General features: G+C 41.3%; 1 protein-coding gene and 1 long non-coding RNA gene across 3 annotated transcripts in view; one reads left to right on the top strand and one right to left on the bottom strand.

Annotated features, from left to right (window-relative positions):
• Positions 1–1,127: 1,127 nt before the first annotated feature.
• On the bottom strand, positions 1,128–15,278 carry QRFPR (pyroglutamylated RFamide peptide receptor). 2 transcript variants are annotated; one of them, XM_086888166.1, is made up of 7 exons: positions 14,493–15,278; positions 6,349–6,507; positions 5,705–5,766; positions 4,703–4,938; positions 4,309–4,406; positions 3,209–3,392; positions 1,128–2,359 (listed from the first exon to the last, which is right to left on the bottom strand). In XM_086888166.1, the coding sequence occupies exons 1-7, from the start codon at positions 14,830–14,832 to the stop codon at positions 2,221–2,223; spliced, it is 1,218 nt and encodes a 405-aa protein (XP_086744292.1). In that variant the 5' UTR covers positions 14,833–15,278; the 3' UTR covers positions 1,128–2,220. The 2 variants fall into 2 exon arrangements, with proteins under 2 accessions (XP_086744292.1, XP_023782302.1); XM_023926534.2 differs by having other exon boundaries at positions 1,128–3,392.
• Positions 15,216–21,940, top strand: part of LOC147653291 (uncharacterized) — a 27,734-nt gene continuing 21,009 nt past the window's right edge. The window contains exons 1-2 of the long non-coding RNA XR_015286608.1: positions 15,216–15,701; positions 15,896–16,077. This is a non-coding gene — a long non-coding RNA (uncharacterized LOC147653291). The remainder of the gene's footprint in view (positions 15,702–15,895; positions 16,078–21,940) is intronic.

Genomic DNA, 21,940 nt, shown 5'->3' with positions numbered 1-21,940 from the left:
TCATATACTTACTCCCTGGATGCAGGCACATCACACATCTCTGCTGCTTTGGCAATCACTGGCAATTGGTTATTCCTTGGAACAGGGTGATATTGGATATTTTTTAATTGCTACAGTTACTGAGAAGGTTCACTCCCTTCTACTCACTGTTTTCCTTGTTAACGCCCTGGTATCAATCGAACAAGCTGACAAATCTGACACTTTTTCCTCATCCATTCCATTTCCAGAGTCTCTGTTCAGCTGAATTTGTCCTTTTAGGCTCCTGTCTTCATCAGCCTGTCAGTTCCTGGCATCATCTCACTGCAACCTAAAGGCTTAACCCCTTACAGCTGAGAATAAAAGAAGCTTCTCTTTATCAAAGAAATTAAAAGCAATTCACAACCAAGATAATAAAAAACTTGAACAAACATTCCTCCTCAAAGAACACCATAGCTTTGATAAATATTCTCAGTTTAAGGAAATGAGTGTGGTTATTTTTTTCTGTTCTCTGATAAATTCATTAGCCAAGAACATTTTTGTATGCAGGTGAACGATGCAATTACGTTACTGGAAGATGGAAATAAGCACAGGCAGGCTGAGGGACAGCAGGGCTTTTCCTGGTTTGTAGCACTCAGTTACAGCCACACACAGGGTACAAGCCACTGCAAGGGACAGGCTACCAGCCTGGACTCAAAACTGACACACCTCAACAGAACAACTGGTTTTGGTGGCTAAGTCAAAGCTGAAGCCCTGACAGATTTAAAAAACATGGGCAAAATCCTGATGGTGCTTACAGCAATAATGGATCTTTAATTCCCTGCAGCCAGGACAAGATTGCCTGGCTTCAAGATAACTACCCTGTCAAAAATGCAAAGATAATATAATTAGCATTAAGAACAGTATGAGAACTGTCTTTTGTATTTTGGTTTATATTTAATCTAACCATAGTCCCACAAATCTGTGCTGAAACATTTATTACTTCTCTCCAACCAAGAGATTGGACTTCCCTTTTCTCACCTTATTCTTTAAACCACAGCTCTCAGAATTACAGGAGCAGCTGGCACCTGTAACAGGACTGGAATTTAATCACTAAAGAGGCACAGATAAGCTCACATGAATCTTTAAACAAAGAGAGACTCAAAGGGAAGTTTACAGCAGATATCCACTAGTGCAAAACAGCACCAACAAAGCTGTAAAGGAACTTTAATGAAAAGAAAATTAATACTACAACAGTTATTCATTGACACAGTTTTATGAGACAACAGAAGAAGCAGGTAAGACAAAACAAAAACATAAGATACTTGGACGTTTTGGTTAAATGCATGTTAAAATCTGTCGCTGAAATTAGCAGTGCAAATACATAAATAGCTTAAAATAAATTAGTTTTCAGGCACAGATTCTATCTGAACACATAGTTCTCACCATCAGGCAGTTAAAGTTTCCATCTGCTGAGGAAAACTATGATAATAACTCATTAAGCTCTTAATTCCTGGCCCTCAGAACAAGTCAGGAACTTTCTGTCAGTGCACAGGAGTGTACCATATAGAATATAAAAAATATATATATGTAAATAAAGTGTGTCACAAACCCATTGCAATCTGCAGACATGAGAGAAGGAGCAGATTACTTCCAAATTATACAAGAACCTTTCATCCTAAGTTTTCATTTACAATGAAGTGTAAAGTAGCAATGTAAAAGAATCTTGAGTTGACTGCCAAGGCAGCACCAAGGTCCCGTAAGGCGAGGCAAGGGGTGACAGAAGAGAGCACTGACATTTTACAGGCTCTTAAAACACTCAATCTAACTTCAGCTGGAGTGGCAAATTCTGTATTTCAAGGCCTCGTTTATGGGATCAGATCCCAGTGCACCACTCCAGATCATACTTCTACCCCAGCCCCACACTTGCAACCATACCTTTGCAATTTTGCAGTTTGGCCCACTGAGAGCAAAAACATTTAGAATTTACATGAATATCAACCCCACAATTTACCGTGAAGCCTAAAATGACAAAGCACTGGCCCAGTTCTCAGACAGCAATTAATCCCATTTCAAGATGATGGACAGACAGAAAAATGCAAGCATGGCTTCAGAGCTTCTGGTCAAAAGACCACGATATTCCATTGAAAGCCTTATGTGAAGTCCCAACAGGCTCTGGATCAGGCCCTTATAACCCTCCAGAAAATGGTAACACCACCCTTTCAACCTGAGAGTCACATGTCCAAGCATGACTGGAAATCCAATTCAGTGCTCACTCCACAGACCAGACCTCCTGCATCTGCACTCTCCTGTACAGCACTTTTTCAGCTTCTCCATTTTCCAGCAGAACAATGCAGTTTGCAGGGCAGTACAATGGCATTTACATTTGTACCCAAGAATTAACCTATAAAAACAGTACAGTAATTATGCATGCACTGTTAATTACTTATATGCTTCCTGTTAACAAAATCTGAACATGCATGCGATGTTTAAATCTTAAATCTCTTCAGAGTCATGTTCTGGATAGCTCTCTCATATTCCCTTTCTTTTTTCTAAAAGAAAATTGCATCTCAGTCTCCATCATCTTTTCTGAACTCAGATCTAAAGCTCTGCTCTGTCCTCAAAGATGCAGAGAGCAGATCTTATAAGGTCAGCCCCATGTCAGACTTCCAAGTTGTCCCAAAAAGGTGCACATGCCCTCCATAGTTCCTGTCTTCTGCGTACAGTCCAGAAACAGAATAAATGGAGCAAACAGCAGTTGTTTTGTTTACCTAAAGCACAGGGCAACCAAGCCCTAAATTAGCTCAGGAAGAAATTAGTTTTTTCTCCTGGAAGTCATACAGTAATGTTGCTTTCCAAAGTTTTACTCCTCGTCATTATAAAATAAATTTTACATTTTCTCAGCCACTATCCAAATATTATCAGAGTCCACACACTTTCTCCCTTCATTTCAGCATGCAAAGCAGCAAACTCTTTTAACTCTTTTAAATGGCTTATTGAAAAGACTTCTCCATTCCCAAAACCCTTGTGATGTTACTGTCCATTTCCTACTGCAGAGTGCACAGTAAGCTCAGAGCTGAACAGGACCAGGTGCCTTTTCAAATTCCTTTTGGAAGCTGGCTGATCACAGAACTTGACCTCGATGTTGCCATCACTGAATGCCTCCCTCCTGCCTTCATCCGAATCCATGGGATCTCTCTGAGATGCACTTGGCTTTTGCCTCCTCATGGTAATTCCCGAGTTCCCAACTTGCCTGCCTGGGGATGTGTTGTCTTTCACAATGCAGAAGCAGAGGGCAGACAGAAAATTTTTCTTGAAGTTCTCATTCATGAAAGCATACACAATAGGGTTACAAATAGAATTGAAGAACCCTATGATCTGGACAATTGCAAAGATCATTTTAATTGTCACATCATCATACTTCTCCTCAAAATTACCTGGCGAGGAGAAAAGAAATATGCTGTAAGCACGGAGTATCATAAATGCTTATTACTTAGTCTATTTCTATCCAGTTTGGCATTAAATGCTTTTGTTTAAAATCAATAAAAACCCGTGCTGGAAGTCCTTAGCATTCACAGTTGAGTTTCACCAACAAGATAAAATCAAGATCTATCACACAGTCCTGCTTTGTATGTAGGTAGCAACAGAATCAAATGTAAGAGAAAATTTCTGAGGCAAAAAAGCTGTCTGAACTATTGATTTATCTGCTACAATCTTATTTGTGATAGGAGACAAAGAAACAGCTCCTGCCTTTACAACTACTGAAATTTCCTCTTGTTCCTGCACACAGGCTGCTCCAGTATCTATGGAGGAGGTGGGAGAAGAACAGTGGAAGACCCCAGAGAGTACAACAAAGATCAAAAAAGCCAACAAAACAAGCATTAAGGGCTTTTCCAAGCCAGTTTTCAGTAAAGAGCACTGAAAAACTCCAGCTGGATTCACTGGGTATCATCACTGTGATGGCCAGTATTTATATTTCCAATATGCCTACCTCAGTAAAAGGCATGTTTCATTTTCAGTTGAACTCAAAACAGTTAAATTAAATATAATTAAAAACTTCCAAGAGGTTTTATGCTCAGAAATAACTTTTACCTTTCAGCCAAATACTTCTGACCTTTCAGCAAATGAGGGCAACATAACAGACATGGTAGGAAAAAAGAATCTACGCAGAGATGCTCACCCCTCCAATAGTCCTGTTTTCCTTAAGTCTTTCTTATAAGCAGGACATCAACCTTTGCTAGCAGAAGGTATTCTAGACCTGAATGCTGTAGCATCATTAGCTTTTCACAACCTGAAGTTCCATTACCAAAAAAAACCATAGACTTTATTCAGTGAGATATGGCAGGTACTCACTGTATTCCATCATCATGTGAATCACGTGGAAAGGGGCCCAACAGACTGCAAAGAGAAACACCACTGTCACCATCATAACAATTGCTCGCTTCTTCTTCCTGAAATTACACCAAGAATTCCACACTGAATCACTGGGAACTGGATGTCAGTTACATATCTCTCTTCAAGTTACATCTGTGACTGTGTTCTGATGGCTGCAGATGCAAATAAAACCCTCAAGGAATGCATCATATAAATCTAGCACGTTATTGCTCTTTTTTGGGACAGCAGAGGACTTTGCAGCATGACATTAGCATGTCTTGCAAGGCATTTTCAACTCTATTCAAGAGGAATAAAAAAATCAGGAAAAAAGCTTTCTAGAAGTCAAAGTTCCAAGTGCATTTTGCTTACAAACCTTGATATTTTAGACATTTCACTCCCATGAATGGTTTGAAGAACTGAAGCGTCTCCCACTCGTTTCTTAATCCAGAGTTCATACCCAATTTTAGTGTACAATAAAAGCATCAGCATCAGTGGAAGAAGGAAGAGTATAACAAGAATGAAGGTTGTATAGATCTTCTGATAAATGGGACTGGCCCATTCTTCCAAGCAACAAACATGCACTTTTTCATATAGAAAGTCATATTTAACCTGTAACAAATGCAAAGAAGATGAGTCACTAAGGCGTTTATCCCAAGTGAAAAACCCAAGCACATTCAGATATTCATTTCTCTTCATGGAACAACCAAAATTCAACTGATTTTTCAAGGAGACAAAATTCCTTCAAGCACTTTTCCACATCAAGTGGTGGGTTCGATCTGAATTGACAAAGAGAGGCCGGGAGATGCTCTGATTTGTCCTTCAAAGGAGACCTTGGCTACACATCTTGTAAGTAAAGATTGATGTAGAGAAACCTTATACATTAGCCACCTTAAAAAAAAAGAAAATTAACATTCAGACTCACAAGCAGCAGATTCTGCCAAGCCTCCTGCTTAACCTCCACACAAGTGTGGTAACTCATCAAATATAATGAGCAGCTAATTAATTTCAAACTAAGCACAGTTCTCCCAGATCTCAGGGAGCACTATGTCATCCTGAAACAGCAATCTAACCCTCTATTGTTGTGTGCCAGTGCACCTATAAACCAAAAGAAAGCCACAGTGGAAGTCACAGATGTAATTACTGTTCTTTGACATAATTAGGGAGAGTAGGCGTGACTAGTCCTTGTTGGTATTCCTTCTTCCAGTGCATATAAATTCTAATCCTAGAACTTTCCCAGGCTGGCACACAGAACCAAAGGTCCACCTCCCTTATCACCCTCTAATTTCACAGGAGTTGATTCAATTTCACCTAAAGGTACAAGAAGATCCAGCAAGGACTGAGTTTAATAAGCAAATCCCCATTTGACCTAACCTACCTCAAGCCGTTGCACGTACCACATGGGCGACCCAACGATAAGAGCCAGCAACCAGACTATGCCTGTAAAAAAATACATTTTTTAATAATTTGTCCAACAAGCAGGATTTGGTATCAACAGTTCAACAGCTTTGAAAAGTCAGGCAGGCCAGAAAATTGTAGCAAAGAACAAAGTTTTCTATGAGGTATATATCAGTCAACATTCACATCAATAACAACATGGTCTTTTGACATCAGCCTTCTGTCTCTTGAACTACCTGCATTTATTGATATTCCACAGGAAAAGCCACTTAATCTGCATCAGGAGCATGAAGTAAATCTCTTTGTGTAACAATGGAAGGACCATTTCCCTTTGACATTGCTTAAGCAGCACTTGTACATTTTAAACCCTTCTTGAAAAAAGAAAAAAGAATGGCTGCTAAAGGTTTATCTTTGTTAAGTACATTTTTGACTTCAGATGCTAAATACCTTGTTAGACTTTCGGCTTTACTTTACTACTTTACTTGTAGGCACTATCCTTGAGCAGTTTTATAAAGGTCAATTAACTGTGAATCACTGGTCATATCAGCGCCTTCTCTTCTGCCATGCCACCTACACCTAAGATCATTTCTCACACACAATTACTGGAGATGCTTAAAACCTTACCAAGCATTGTGAAAGCTCTTTTATTGGTGTACTGCCACTTCATTCTTAGGGGATGCACAATTCCCTGGTGTCTTTCCACAGCAATGCAGGTCATTGTAAGAATCTCAGTTACAATAGCAGTGGACTGAACAAACGGCACCATCTTGCAAGCGAAGGCACCTGCAATAATCACAAAGTAAGGCATGCAACAGCTATTAACACTGGACTCCACTACTAAAAATAACAGACCAAGATTCTTAGATTTATTGTAACATCTAAACTGCTAAGTCACCTATTTAAGCCATTTGTCAAATGCAGCTCTCTCTCCACAGCCATTCTTTATTGTACACATCTGCAAAGCCAGGATTTCTAAGGTCACATTCACTTGCTCTGTTATCAGTCTGACACTCACTCCTATTTCACTTCTGTCCAAGTCTTCCATCATCTGTTTTCAAACATGTCAAGTTACAGAGACATTAATTATTTTTTCAGAGACATCTCTTATTTTTTCATTTTGGCAGCTTACTCTCCGGTTGATGAAGGTCTGAGTGTTACCTGTTTACAAGTTTCCTTTTTCTGCTGTTGCGATCACATTCCTTAAGCTCTTTTAGGTATCACTCTATCTGTACACTTTGGCATTTAATGCATCATCCTGTCAAGTGAGATGTATAGAGGAGGAGGCATAAGAGGAAAAATTCAACCTCTCCATCATCCTTCTCTTCTCCAAATCTCCCCCTCTGCTGATTATCAAATTATGTTAGTGCCCCTGTCCAAATCAAATGCAATTTCCTGCCTGCATTTTCTAAGTAATACAGTTTCCTATTGTATTTATGCAACTTCAAGTTTTGTTGCTGTAACAGCTTTCCAAAGCCCACATTCAATTTTTAACATTACTCATTCTCCATTATCCATTCTCCAGCCCTAGCCATCTTAGAAAGAGGTATAAATTATTCTGAAAAAAAATCTTACCTTAATGTCCTTCCCAATCTACTTCTCATTTACCCATTTTCTGACCCTGAGATAATTTTCTCTGTTCATATTTCCACAGTTCCCTCACACTCTTACAGTTCAGTATCAGCTACTCATTTCAGCAACAGACAGGGTTATTTTTCTTACTAGACCATTATTTTTACCTTACTCAGATATAATCCATCAATTCAAAACAGCCTAAGAACCATCTGATCCAATTTTCAGTTAAGCTTTAAGATGCTGCAGACACCTTAAGCAGAAACAGCACAGAAAACAAACTCAGAAAACTTAATCCTACCTTCCATGAAGGGAACAAGGAACAGAGAAACTTCTACTTGCTAGGCCAAACTAAAAGCCATTCCAGCTTACAAGATGCAACTGGTTTGCTACTGGTCTTACCAATTCCAGTCGCCAAAAAATCCCTTTTTCTGTGGCTCCACAAAGGGAAGGAGAGGACAAGCAGCAATGGGTGAAAATCAAGCACCTTTCAAGCACATATTCAACACCAGCAACAGGGTGGATGTGGCTTAAACCAGAATAAAACCACACTATGCAGCCCAGTTTCAAGCTCCTTGAATGAAATCTTAGTGTGGCCAGTAGGAACTGCGTGGCTGAGTTGGGCTGCAAGCCTGTTTATCACCTGGTACGTATTTTTCCAGGGCATCAGGAAGAGCAAGGCAAGACATCCTCATATCCCTGTATCAATTGCAGTTTATAAAATAAAATTCCCCCTGCTTCCTCCTTGACTTCAGTAATGCATCAAGGAAACACCTCACGAAACACAGCCAATATTTTAGTAACTCAGATCTCATCAGTTTCTGACTACACCCAGTATAGAAAGTGCTGTACATACAACACCAGACCCACTCTGTCAAATTCACATCCTTCACCCAGTGGGATTAAACTTCTGTTGGGAGATAAAACCAAAAACCAAAAGCAAGCCCAAATCCTACCTACTCTGCTCTTGGCAAACAGTGAATGCGACCAAAGAGTTGGTTTTAATTTTTTGCTTCAGTAAGTTAGAAGGCACTCCTGCTACAAATAACAAACAGAAAAGCAAAACTTGTTTAAGCTCCTGTTTAAAATGAGGAAATGAGTTCAAGTCTGTATGCTGCCACTGGGGGAAAATGAAAAACAAGCAAACAAACAAAAAACCAAAACAACAACCCAAACTTTCACCATAGGCTATTTCTGACAGTTTGAAAAAGGTCAAACTTAATTTAAGTCCACTTGAACTATACTTGCCTTACAAAGATTTATTTCCCTGTAATGCACTACTCCACTGAAGCCCCAACATTCCAGGATGCAAAGGAAGTATCAGTGTTACTCAAAGAACAAAAAGAGAAAGTCTAGTGGAATTTCCAGCTGGTATCCAATTATTCCAAGAACAAATAGAATTCCCTGAACTATATATTCCAAATTTGGGAGAGAACTCCATTTGTTTTTTTACATTTTTTTTATAGACATCTTCTCATTTTCTCCCAAGTAACCACACTGTCAAAGAGCAGAGACTACGACTCACTACGCCTTTAGATCAGCTCCCAGGAGAGAAGGCTTCAAAAACCCTCTACTTCAACTTTTTGAAGACAAACAAACAAAAAGTAAGCACTTACGCTACATAAAAGTAGCTAAAAATAAAAGTCTACATAATGCCTGCAGGTTGAGCCTACTGAGCTGGACAAGGAGTGACATCAGCACTTCCAAGAAATGGGAAGCGAAAGGATATCTTCCATTAGACACAGCAGGCTGGAACAGAAACACCTTCTCTGAGGCACACAGCACACACTGTGTGGATTTGAAGGCCACAAGAAAACAGCCACAAGGTTTTTTTACAAGCAACAAACACCATGACATTTTCAAATGAATAGCAGGTAAAAGCTACTCACAAAGCATCTGTGTACCAAAAGTAAAAACAGAAGAAAATTCAGCTTCCCTGAAGATTTTGATACCATCACTTAGATTGTCTCTGAGAATTAGTGTTATTAACAGTAACACAGTAACACTTCAGGGCTCTTGTGCTTGCCCTGAATTGTCACTCACTACACAAATGCTTCCCACTTTCTGAAATCAGAGACCCTCAAGTGCCTTCAAATTCAAACCTCCATCAACACTGAGAGACTGCTGGCAAGGAAGTCAACTCTCCTTCACAAAAGTATTTAAAACAGATTTGCTTGGGTGAAAAAGGGAAAGAAATAAACTGTTGAGAATGTCAGGGCAAACTGAAGATTTCAATAGAATCAATGGCCGATTTCAATGGAATTCTGACATCAACACACCTGAGATCCAGCTCCACCATCCGTGTTTGAATGGGATTTAATCCTGAGATACAAGGAGGCCTTGTACTTGGCAAAATAGTGAATGTTTTTCACATCAAGCCTCTTCTTAGTTTTATTTTATTTATTTAGTGTTTATTTTTAGTTTTTAGTTTTGTTTTTATTTTTATAAAATACAGCAGCCATTCCCAACTGCTTACTAGGGACTTTCTCCAGATCTTTCAATGCTTTAAATTGTATAACTTATGTTTTCAAACTACAAACATCAACAGGCCTTTACCCATGGAAAATTAAATTTACTGTTAAACAAGGTGATTATTTCAGAATAATACATGAACCTTTCACTTAATATTTAATCCATTTGTGTAGAACAAACTTGACCTGCAGCAAGAAGAAATTGATACAACCCCATTCTTATGTGTCTGTTAGTTCAAAGTCCCTTACAGAAAAACTGAGGAAAAAAGTGCCAACATTTTACTATAAGGAAGACATGCTAAGTTTTGAGGAAAAAATATTAATTATGCTACTACACTGTAGTAAATACAGTGAAATTAAAATGAGACTGAGACAGGCAAAGAACCAGCTGTGTCAAACACATACATTAAAACCATTTCAAGCGAATTTTCACATTTGTGTTCAGACTTAATGCAGAGTAACAGATAATTTTAAAGGAATATACTAGCTTAAACCTTTGTTATAATCCAGCTGGTAAAAATGTGGCTGTTTGGAATGTGGTTTGGTGATTATATGACTAACAAACAAACACAAAGAACAAAAGTCCTCTTTAGTGAGGTTCAGTCAAGGTTATTGAAATCTCACTCCATAGGTTTTCCAGTGCTGGGTTAAAGCCTAAAGTGCTGGGATCACCTCAAAAATCACTGGAATTGTGGTAATTTCTGCACTGGTGGCAGTACAGGAAAGTGTTGACTCTTTTGAATAGTTTAAATAATGATAACACTTTAATTAATATCTTAGTTATGTACCAGAATGTTTAAACTTCCACAGTGTAAGGCTTTCAGAGAATACTTCCAACAGACTGGCAGTCAAGACAGCTCTGCAGCATCTAATACTGACCACTTTCAACTGTGAAAGAAAATCATTTGCAGCAGAACACTGGGAGTGAAAATAACTAATTGCTTCTCTTTTTCAAGAGACTGAAAGTATTCCTTATTCATTGCTTGCTAAAAACTGCATAGATTATTCAAGCAATGAATAGTTTTCCCAATAATAACATATTCAGAGACTGCAACTATAAACTGCATTCCTTTAAGCAATGTTTTATTCCTTTTATTGGACATTGTGCCTGGAACTGTGATTTAGTCATTTCAAATATCACTTTTTCATCAGGGTAACAAAAGTAAAAGCCAGAAATGATTCTCTGATAAAAGTAAAATTGCTCCTTCCTCTGGTAAAATGCTGTTGATCAAGCCCTTGCACTGGAATTTCTATCACAGCTGGTAATGAGCTCTCTCCACCTCACTTGAAGCAAGCAAGTTGATTCTCCTCACATTTTGTAACTTGGAGCAGTACACATCCCTCATCATCACACAGATGATATCCCTAAGGGTGTTGCATACCCAGGCATCACTTTACATCAGCTCTCAGTATAGATGCAAGATCCAGCTCTCATCCCTCAGCAAGGAATGTTTGTGTTCTCACACACCTAAGTTCTAAAAGGTAACAACACACTGCTTGACACAAACAGCACCTTAAAGGCTCAGCTGGGTAGAAGGTTTGATTTTTCACCAAGCCTTTAGAGAAGAGGAAGCTGTCACATCTAGAGGCAGCATACAGAAGACCCACCCCTCTCCTGAGTGGCAGCTGGAGGCCAGACAAGATACACGAGGGCACCTCAGTATTCAGGAGTGCGTCAGATGACTCACTGCTCTCAAAGTGACAGGTAAAAGTCACCCTCTGACACCTGTCTTGAGAATACCCATTACAACTGATAAGATGCAAAATTCACAAGAATGTAGCACGGTGCTGGCTGTGTTGTAAGCTCAAGTGGTGCCCTTATCTTTCTCCAGGACTGTTACATTACACAACATTAAATTAATCCTCTCCTCACCCCAGGTAGTTCTGTAAAGACAACACTCGGCTAACTAAGCAGTGTCAGGAAACAAAGCAACTGTTGTAATATTTGACTCAGAGATAAAAGCCCAAATTTATCTTTAATAGTGTTGTCATCAGGATGACAGGACCACTGCTGCTGCCTCACACCAAGGGACTATATGAGAGCAAGTCCTCAACTGCTTCAGCTCGCACCAAGACACACTACTGCTGTATGCATCTATTTACTGCCACTTGAGCTCCCATTTCACCCTTCTTATCAATAAATACGATCCCAGAGATCACTTATGACAAAGCAACAATCTTCATTTTCTTCTGCATTACAGAGAGGTGAGCGTGCTGGGTTTTCATTCCAAGCTCCCCTAGAAATCACAGCCATTTCAGCTGCAAAGTTTAAATTTGGAATTAAATCATATACTGTCACTATTGCACTCACACAGCTACAAAGATTCTTAAAGAGATCAGAGAATCAGAAGCAGGACCAATTCAAACCTAATTTTTAGTCAATATGGTGCTGCTTCCAGTTGCTACCCATATAGAATTAAAGGGTCTGTGTTAATGCTGCTCCATCATCAGGCAAAGTGAGGCACACTGAGATTTTTAGCTGCAGGTGAAGTTAAGAGTATATTATAATAAATATAATATATGAAATACCATGGAAGAAGTCACAGCTTCAGTTACTCTGAAACTGTGGCTGTTCTTTTGTTTGCATTACAGGGTCTGCAGTTCCCTCCTCCCCTCTCCCATTCTTCTGTGGGTTTCTGAAGGGGAAGAAACACAAACACACATATACAAAATGTGTATAAAGACCCAGTTCTAAATTAAAGCCAAGTATAAAACATACACATCTCAGTTCACACCGCCTAATACAGATGCTTGTTTTAGTGATGCAAGTAAATCAAAATATGAAGTGACTAAAGGCTCAGAATCCCCAATAAATTTCTAGCATCAAGTGTCTCAGGATGTGCCACTTTGTCCACCAAGGATATACCACAAGTCAAATCACCTTTTTTATAACAGAGTTGGATCTTGCACTACTCAGTGATGTTGCATTACAGTGGATGAGAACAAGATTTTTTTTTCAGACTCCAAAATGAAAGCCTAAAGGCAAATTAAACCAGTTAAGCCAGCAAGGAAAAGACTCCTCCAGGACTGGCAGGCTGTGATTTGCAGTACAGCTGTAACCACCACTCACGCTTCACCGTGTAAGCATCAGGAAGCAGATACCCTTGGGATACCATCAGTTCACACATTTGTTTTCCTCTATTTTACTTCACACCCCCCATCCCCCAGAGTAAAGGGTTAACACCCAGCAATGATACTATGTCCTCCCAACACTGTGTCAGATCAAGGTAATGATCTCACCAGATCAGAAGACCTACGGATTCACTTGTTCCGAAAATGCACTTAGCACAGCAAAGAGGGCAGGCAAAAAATACAGTAATCCCCACAGAACAGCATACTTTAGCTACCCAAATACTGAATACCTGAAAAGATTTGTTTTAACTATGCAAGACCTTTTAACATCCACTACCTCTAGATTTTTGTCAGGCACCCTCAGTAACAGACTGTAAATAAAGACATACATTTTCCCCACACTGTTCCACATGCCCAATCTCCTGTAATTCACCCCACATGGAGGCTTCAGTTGATTCTAATCAGGTGTTTGGTCAATCTGACAGATCAGAGCCTTCCTTAGGAGAAAGAAGAATTACAAAGGTTATCTTCAGCAACACAGCTCATAAGAAAACAGCACAGTTGTCCTTACTATCAGGAGTCCCAGGAGCTTTGGATTCATCACTTCTCACTGAAGTTTCTGTAATAAAGCCCATTTTTCACAAGTGCTCCAAGTCTCCTCTGACCTGTCAATTCCCACCCAGCATTCTTGTCTGTAAGAAGTTCTGGAATTCATGTTCTGACAATAACCTTCACTATCTCCAAACAACAGAAAGACAGTAAGCCTCGGAAACTGAAACATAAATGTGTCACTTCATCAACATCTTTCCTGATCATTCTGAAATATTCTGAAAAATATTTCAATTTGTGATTGTACAAACAAGATGTTGTACAGACAAGATGTTGCCTGCTCCTTGCCACAAAATCATCCCTTTTATTTTTCCACTTACAGTTGTTAAGCACTGTTTTAAAAACAAAAAAAAAAGGAAGATAAATACCATATGCAGTTTTACTGCGCCCGTTTCTGCTTACTTTTACTAGCTGGAAATGGGATGCATAGAAAAGGGGTGGGGCGGAAATTCCTTCTTTCTACGCATCAAGGAAGCTTTGCCAAAAGGTTGTTCACATCAACAAGAATACACCATAGCTCCCAAGAAAACAAGAATTTAAAAAAAAATTAAAAAGATGTGTTATTTCAGCATAATTTCTAAATATTCTCTCAGTCACCTGTTCCTCTACAGATATTATTTTCCTCACAAAAGGTTAAGGAGGTCTGTCTCCGAGCAGACAGCTGTCGGAGGAACTTAAGCTGTGTAAAGACTGATATCTCATTTGCCAGACATATTTCATTAACTAGCGAGAAAAAAAAAAAAAAAAAGGAAAAAGTAGTAGGGCAAGGCTTCCTTGCCAGCTCCACACAATGAACCGCTTCCCACACGCACATCGCAACTTTTAAGGAACACAAGCCAAGAAAGCGCAAGAAAGGGTTGTTTTTAAGAGCCTGAGGGAGGAATGGAGCGGGCATCCCTCGCAGGGGACGGGAAGGGTTAGGTTCCCTCACTGAGGGCAGGAAGGCTCCCTCAGAGACGGGGGGAACGGAGGTGGCGGCGGCGGCGCTGCCCCTCATCGTCCTGCCCGCTGCCCCCCGCTGCAGCCCGGCCCGACCCCGGCACCCACCGCCGAGCCAGTTGGAGGAGATGTTCTGCAGCATGGTAAAGGGCACGCAGAAGAAGGCGATGAGGAGGTCGCTGAGCGCCAGGGAACAGATGAAGATGTTGGTGACGGTCCTCATGGCTTTGCTGCGGGTCACCACGTAGAGCACCAGGCAGTTGCCGAAGAGCGCCAGGACGAAGATGAGAACGCAGATGAGGACGAAGGCCACCTTGGTGTGCCCCGGCAGCTCCGGGATGTACACCAGAGGCTGCAGCCCGTAGAGAGCAATGAACTGCTCCCGCGTCACGTTGTTGTCCCGCAGGAGCTGCGCGAACTGCTCCGGGGTGATGTTCAGGGACTGCATGGCGTCCGCTCGGGGACCGACACCCGCGCCCCGTCACACTCCCCTCAACCTCCTCAGCGACGCCACCCGCGCCCCGCCATGGCCGGACCACTGTGCCTCCGCGCCGGACCCCGCGGTGCGGCGGCGGAGAAGAGAGCGCGTAGAGCTCGGATCAGCCCTCGGGTGAAGGCGGAGAAGAGAGCGCGGAGAGCACGGATCAGCCCGCGGGTGAAGGCGGAGAAGAGAGCGCGTAGAGCCGGCAGCAGCCCGCGGACGAAGGCGGAGAAGTGTAGCGCGCAGAGCCCGGAGCAGCCCGCCGTGCGGCCGCGGAGGGCGGCAGCCAATCAGCGCCGGGCGCGCGCCCGCTCCCCCCGCCCCAGAGCGGCGGAGCGGGATGAGCGCGAGGAGGTTCCTGTGTGGAAGGGGCGCGCGGGGACTCCCCTCAGACCTCCCCCCCCCCCCCACCCCGCCTCACAGCTCTGGGAACCCAGCTCACAACCCCTCACAGCTCTGGGAACCCCGCCCACAACCCCTCACAGCTCTGGGAACGCTCCTCACAGCGCACTGCTCTCTCACAGCCCCTCACAGCTCTGGGAACCCCTCAGAGCTGCCCCTCACAGCTCTGGGAACCCCTCAGAGCTGCCCCTCACAGCTCTGGGAACCCCTCAGAGCTGCCCCTCACAGCTCTGGGACCCTCTCTTCCCTCACAGCTCCAGGACATCCTCACAGGTTCCTCTCACGGATCCTCACACAGCTGTCCCCTCACCGTGCTGGGCCCCCCAACCTCCCACTGCACTGAGACCCCCCTCATAGCTGCCCCTCACATCGCTGCCCTCCCTCACAGCATTGCACATCACTCACTGGTGATGCTCAGGCTCGAAATGCCCAAGGTGGGTGCTGAAACTCCCAAACCAACCTCTCCTCACTTTAGGATAAGGCTGAGAGGGAAAAGAAAGAGACGATGCTGTGGGGAACGCGGCCTCCTGCATGAGGGGAGGTTCATGCCACCCACAGCAGAGCAGACTGCCGCTGGTTCATGCCCAGCCCAAACCAGACAGCACAGGGATTTTATCTGCCTTTCCAGCCCTCTTGGTGCCAATGCCACTACAGGCCCTCCCCAAAGCTCAAACAGAAAAGTAGTTTTCTAAACTTCACTGCGAGGACCAGAGACTCCTGAAGACCCCTTTCCCAGCAGTACAACCACTCTTGCCAGAGGAGATGCGACCGAATTCCATCCCCCACAACCTGGCTGGCGAGGCTACTCAGGTAAGGTCATGGAGGCTACTGAGGTGCACTACTTTTGCATTGTCTGCAAAAACAATGTCTCTGCAGTTTAAATATGGGTAATAATGACAGTTAAGGTCTAACAGAGGGACCAAGTTGAAAATAAGCACTGATTTATTTTCCAGCCTAATATAACTTGCCCAGTACGGCTTTCTCACTAGCACAGGTAATATTCCCTTTTCATCATATACAATGTATACATTGATACTATAAAACAACTTGCTTTAATCAGTCCCATAAGAAATTACCAATATATATCCAGAGAAGGCAATAACAATACGGAAGCCTGTTCTGGCAACACTTCCCACTCCCACAGAGATAAATGTTCCACAGGGAAACCACATCACCAGGAAGAATGCCGCAAAATTAGATTTTGTGTAGAACAAATGCTCCATGGCCTGGGTACGTCACTTTACCTGTACAAGGGAACTCCAGAAAAGAGTGAAGGGAAAAAAAAAAAAAAAAAAAAAAAGCAAAAGCTGTCTTTTTATAGAGCTGCTGGCTTGCCAAGGAAAATTGGAGAGGGAAGAGTTCACCACCAATTCCTTTTCAGCAGAATAAATATGCTCAACTAGACCAAAGATACCTTGTGGTCATCTTTTAAAAAGAAAAAAAAAACAACTTGTGTTAAGTAGAAATCAGTGGGGAGAAGTTCCAATGCCTGCGCTAACTTGTGCTGCTTCTGTCCTCCAAGTGTTGACAACCCTCTCTTAAGGTGCAGGTCCATGGCAAAGACTGTGCTTATTATCCCATGGTGAGAGGAGGTGTCACTTTTCTTTGGTGCAGCATTGCCGTGTGTTCCTCACTTGAGACCAATGTCATCAGGCTCCCTCTCTGACAGGCTTTCTAAGCCTTGTTCTGGAAGGCAGCTGCTCATCAGACTGACTTAGATGCTGACAGCCCTTTCACATTCTCTTAGGCCTGCCTTGTTGGCTAGAAAACTCAGTCTTTTATCCCCATCATGATCCTGCTGAGCTTATGCTCCATATCACTCAGACAGATTTCTTTGGAAGTCAGTTTTCCCAGCACCTTCCCTTGAACTATCCATTAACTACAGCAGCTACAGCCTGAAGCCACCTTCATGTCCTCTGTTCACACATCCTTTCCTGTACCTCTGTTTCTTTTCCCTCTTCCCCCTCCACTTTGTGCTGGTAATAGAAACCTCATTTAAGAGCTCTTCTATTAGAAACAGGCCAGATGTGTTTCAGCAGATTTCATTCCTATCACAGATAAAGTGCCAATGCAGGAGGCCATTCTGTCATCATGGACTGCTGTGCTGCATTGCTTGCTGTAAAATGCATCCAAGTGTATCAGGAACAAATAAATGGGAATAAGACCTCACCTAAATACTGCAGATATAATCTGGGTTTATGGTTAGCATGGACATTTGTTTTTTCATATATCTTCATTTTATTACTGTGATTGCTCATTACAAGTAATCAAACAGCATTAAAAATGAACAACATCTGAGTGGCTATTCCACAGAATATAAACAAATTTTGAAGCTGTAGGCATTTGAACGGTGCCATTACATCTAGTGCAGATTTAGCTGGGTTTTTTACATGCAAAGAAAGGCAGATCATTTTAAAAACAACTTTTCTTGTTAATACTTACCTAGATGGAGAAGACAAATGTAGGATTTACAGAAACTTTCATTTTTCTTTGAGCATTATCCATCCTTTTAGCTGAAACAATAAGAGCAGAGACATCATACAGGTTGTAGGGCAAATCATTAGTAACTGTATTTCTCAGCTCCTTGACTTGGATGAAATTGTATTTGGAGTTAAAAGGGTTGAGTTACAAAAGGTGACCTCATCTCAAACCTGTTGAAATGACTGAAATGACTTCTCTGCTTCCCTGGGCTACAAAATAATTGGCAGGTAGTGAAAAGTGTTTACTCCTCAGAGCAGCGCCTCGTGTTCTGCCTTTATCCTGCACCCCACTGCTCCAGCTCCTGCTGCTTCCTGCAGCCACAAAGCAGAGCTGTGTGGGGCTGCCCTGACTCTTCCCACATGGTGAAATCACCAGCCAGGTAAGCTTTTGCTTTGGCTGGAACTGGAAAGAGAAGCTGAGCAAGTATTCTTAAGCAAAAAGGTATGAAAGTGCTTTGTCAAACGAAAGGAGTTCTTTCTCCTTAATTGACATTCCTAATTCAAAGATTTGAGCAACTTCCCTGGTGCCTTGCTCACCAAAATATGTACACACCCACCCACCTTGCTTTATCCTGCATGACTGCTTTCAGATTTTGATGATGATTTTTCCCAATTCTTATTGGCAACCTCAAAAATGCACTCCTGGTACCACTGAAGTCTTTGGAGTTCCAATATTTGCAGCAAACTGACATGGCTCATGCCCTCATATAATCTTTGCAATAACAAATTCATCTCTGCTCTAAGTTTTGAGAACCCATAGCATGCTGTTAAAAAACCAAAAAAAACAACAAACCTATTAGTAGCCTGTACATAATAATAATAAATTACAAGGAACCATTCTGCTCCTTTGACAATTAATTATTAAACTGATGCATTTGCAAATATAAAGCAGGGTTTGAAAAAGCCCAAAATCATGTAGTAAATAATTGATTACATGGAAACAATGCATTTCTCATTATTCTTAACTGAAAAATAATTAAGCCTCCTACAAATTAAGTGGCTAGAAATATTTTACTTCTGTGTCTAGAATCCCAGTGGAAAAAACTTGCAACTTGAACACAGATCAAAAATTGTGTAATTCTCCTTTGGCTTCTGAAGGATTGTATATTCTTTGATCACAAACAGACAGGCTGATAAGCACAGGAAGTTGTGAAATGTGTGTTGTACCAGACTGCACTCCACTCATTGCTTTGTGCCACCATATGCTCATTTGTTTTTTGCCTGTGTGATTTATCTGCATGACACTTCCTTCTCATTCAAAAGAGACAGTGGATTTTCTGCAGGCTGAGAGATCCTGTTAGTCAGTGAGCAACCTTTTCTCTCACAGAGAGGAAAGAAGCTGTACTTGCACTCCGCTTCCCTTCTAACTGCACACAAACAGATCCACGTCTGGCAGCTGGGAAAAAAGGGACTACGACAACAAAGAATGTGCCTTCATAGTTTTGCATAAGTTTTGACAACTGAGCATGAAGTTTGTAGAAACTGTGAACAGCAGACATTTGGAACACTGAAAAAGCACATACTTGCTGTATAATCCTAAACCAGAAATTTTAAAACACTTTTTTTCCCCCTTCTAAATCTCTACTCATGCGATCTACTACCAGTTCAGGCAAAAGAGATGGCAAAACTAACAAAAAATCTCTTTCCTCCTCCTCTTTCATTCCCTGGAAATACTTTGGAAGAGACAATTCAGATCCATGTCACCAACTTTTAAACAGCCACTGCAATTAATGATTAGTTAACCTTCCTGGCCTTGGATCATTTTGGTAGATACACTGGGGATGAACTTCCCTCTAATCCAGATCACTACCACAGCTTTTGGGAGGAATCTTTAAAGCAATGGAACAGTTTACCATCATCATTAGGTAATTTTAGATTAGGTCAGAAATGGAGTGGTTCTTAAAGCAGCCTCTGAGATAAATTTAGATAAAGCATTTGCTGTTGTTGAGAATATATGTTTGGAGAGAGCACTGAGGCTAAAACATCAACTTTAGATTTACATGCTTTAATACACTTAGCCAAACCATAAATTATCTTGGAAAAGGGAAAACTCGACGCTAATTGGACTAGAATTTTACTTGGTATCTAAGGATACAGCTCAAAGTTGGTCTTATCAGTGTATACTTAATTTTGGCTATTGTCTCATCGTCATGCATGCTTTACTTTCCATCACTTGTGGAGACAGGCAGCTTCCACTAAACTTTTTCCCTGCTTTAAGGGAAGCATAAATCCCTTAAAGCAGAGTAGCACCCAGCTGCAAAATATGTTAGAGGGCTGAACAAGAAATAAATTTTGTTAACTTAGCACATTGGCTTAACTCCAAATATTTTGTCTCCCACTGCGTGGCTGTGCTGATAAACACTGCTGGCTGCTATTCTTTATTCTTGTGAAGCCTCGTGTCTCTGCACCTTTAGATTTAGGGATCCCCACTGAGCTTTATTACCCAGCCTCTCCTATCAGTGATATTAATGCACGGTGTGTGCATGGTGGGGCGGAGAACACAAACCTTACAGCCCCATAGAGCTTGCTGGTCATAATTGATACAGTAATTCAATTACAAAGAACTGCTTGTGTAAACTGGTCTTTGTTGAAGCTTGGGAAGCCCAACCTCAACAGGCTGCAGGTACTCCAAGAATTCCCTGTGGGACCCTGCCACTGTGACAGCTGTGAAGAATTAACACAGAGACTAACTTGATGTTCTAGAGAAAAAGTAGCCACCCAGCCCAGTGCAGGCTCTTACTCACCCAGCCCAAGACTTTGTTGCTCAGGCTGTTCTGATGTTATTTGATTTACAGTTTCTATCCCAAATTGTACAGCTGGCATTGGTTGATTGAGCAAGAGCCTTTTAAAACCACCTTGAGAAATTGTTCCCTTCCCTCCAAAGAAGCACATTTGTCATAGTTCCTGGTGCATGTGACACTTACCTCCACTTGCTCTTTCCTCACCTTCTGATAAACTTTCCTTGGGCTCCTTCCTTGAGTTTTCTTCCTACTGGAAATACTTTTCTTAAAGTCTGTGCTGGACTAGTATTTATTTTTTAGACATTGACTCCTCCAGCCATTTGTCATGCCAACAATGTTTAGTGAAATTGTGGAATCAAAAATAAGCTGCAGCAAGCACAATGCTCAAGGGAAATAATTTAATGTACTTGCTTTTTCTATTTTTCTTCCTTTTCTCCCCTATTCCTTTTCCTCATGCAAATGAAGCAAAAGAAAAAAAAACAAACCAGTCAACAGTTTCACAACTTAAAAAAAAATAGCATATACAAAATATTTAACTTGTGAGGGTTTGGGGTTTTTTTGAAGAGTGAGTTTAATTTTTAAAAAATAGCCAGTGATGATGTACAAGTAGCATTTGATATACATGTATACATGCCAAAATATTAAGCCATATATTGATTAGGTTTTTAAGTACCTTCCTTGTGCTGACCAGCAGTTCATCCATCCTCAATTCACTAATTTTTTCCATTTCTATAGACAATTCCAGTTGGTATTCTCTTTTATCCACATACACTGAAAACCAGCAATTTTTGACACCAGTTATCAACTGCCACAGTTTGCCTAGATATGAAATTAAATTTCCTCATCTTCTGATTTAATACCGAGTCTAAACCCTGGCCCAGTCTCATTTGCTAGGAATAGTCACAGATCCCACAGGAAGCAGTGTTCTCCCTGGCCAACCACAAATCTTTTTCTGTTCCCAGAGCACCAGGAGACAATGGCAATGGCACCAAATATCCTCACTCCTTGTGGCCCTTGTGGCCTTCGTGTCATTTTAATTTCTTTCAATGACTTCCAGGTAACATGTACCCAAAAAATCAGTTCTAAACCTCCTGTTAATCTCATTTGCACTTACCGAGAAAGGTTTGCAAAAGCAACTCTTTTCTTTCATCTAAAATCTTTCAGCTGAAAATACATTTGAAAGTCTGAATACCCTTTGCTTGTTCTGTGACTTTAAGTGACATTTTTGTAGTATTTTTTAAGACTTTGGTTGACTGTCACATGAAACTTTACCTAATTGTAAAAGGCTAATTACCTGGCACAGCTTTTAGCTGTTAGCGTGCAATTTATCTTGCACCAGATTAATTCTCCATCTAAGAGCAGACACAGTCATTTCCACATTTTCATTCAAGAAATACAGAATGTAACAGTAATTTCATTTTCTGCTAGTCCAATTCTCATTTTCTTCCTCTC

This window comes from Cyanistes caeruleus, chromosome 5 (genome assembly GCF_971803275.1).
Source record: "Cyanistes caeruleus chromosome 5, bCyaCae1.hap1.1, whole genome shotgun sequence".
Classification (NCBI taxonomy): Eukaryota; Metazoa; Chordata; class Aves; order Passeriformes; family Paridae; genus Cyanistes; species Cyanistes caeruleus.
Note: the sequence above shows the minus strand (reverse complement) of the source record. Positions and strands in the feature narration are given on the sequence as shown.

Excerpts from the sequence above, each read along its gene's own strand:
- QRFPR (XM_023926534.2), bottom strand. The coding sequence starts at position 14,832 with ATGCAGTCCCTGAACATCACCCCGGAGCAGTTCGCGCAGCTCCTGCGG. Across the intron at positions 4,939-5,704 it reads GGTACGTGCAACGGCTTGAG|GTTAAATATGACTTTCTATA; the intron begins GTAGGTTAGGTC and ends CATTTGTTACAG. Across the intron at positions 3,393-4,308 it reads TCACATGATGATGGAATACA|GTAATTTTGAGGAGAAGTAT; the intron begins GTGAGTACCTGC and ends TCTCCTCGCCAG.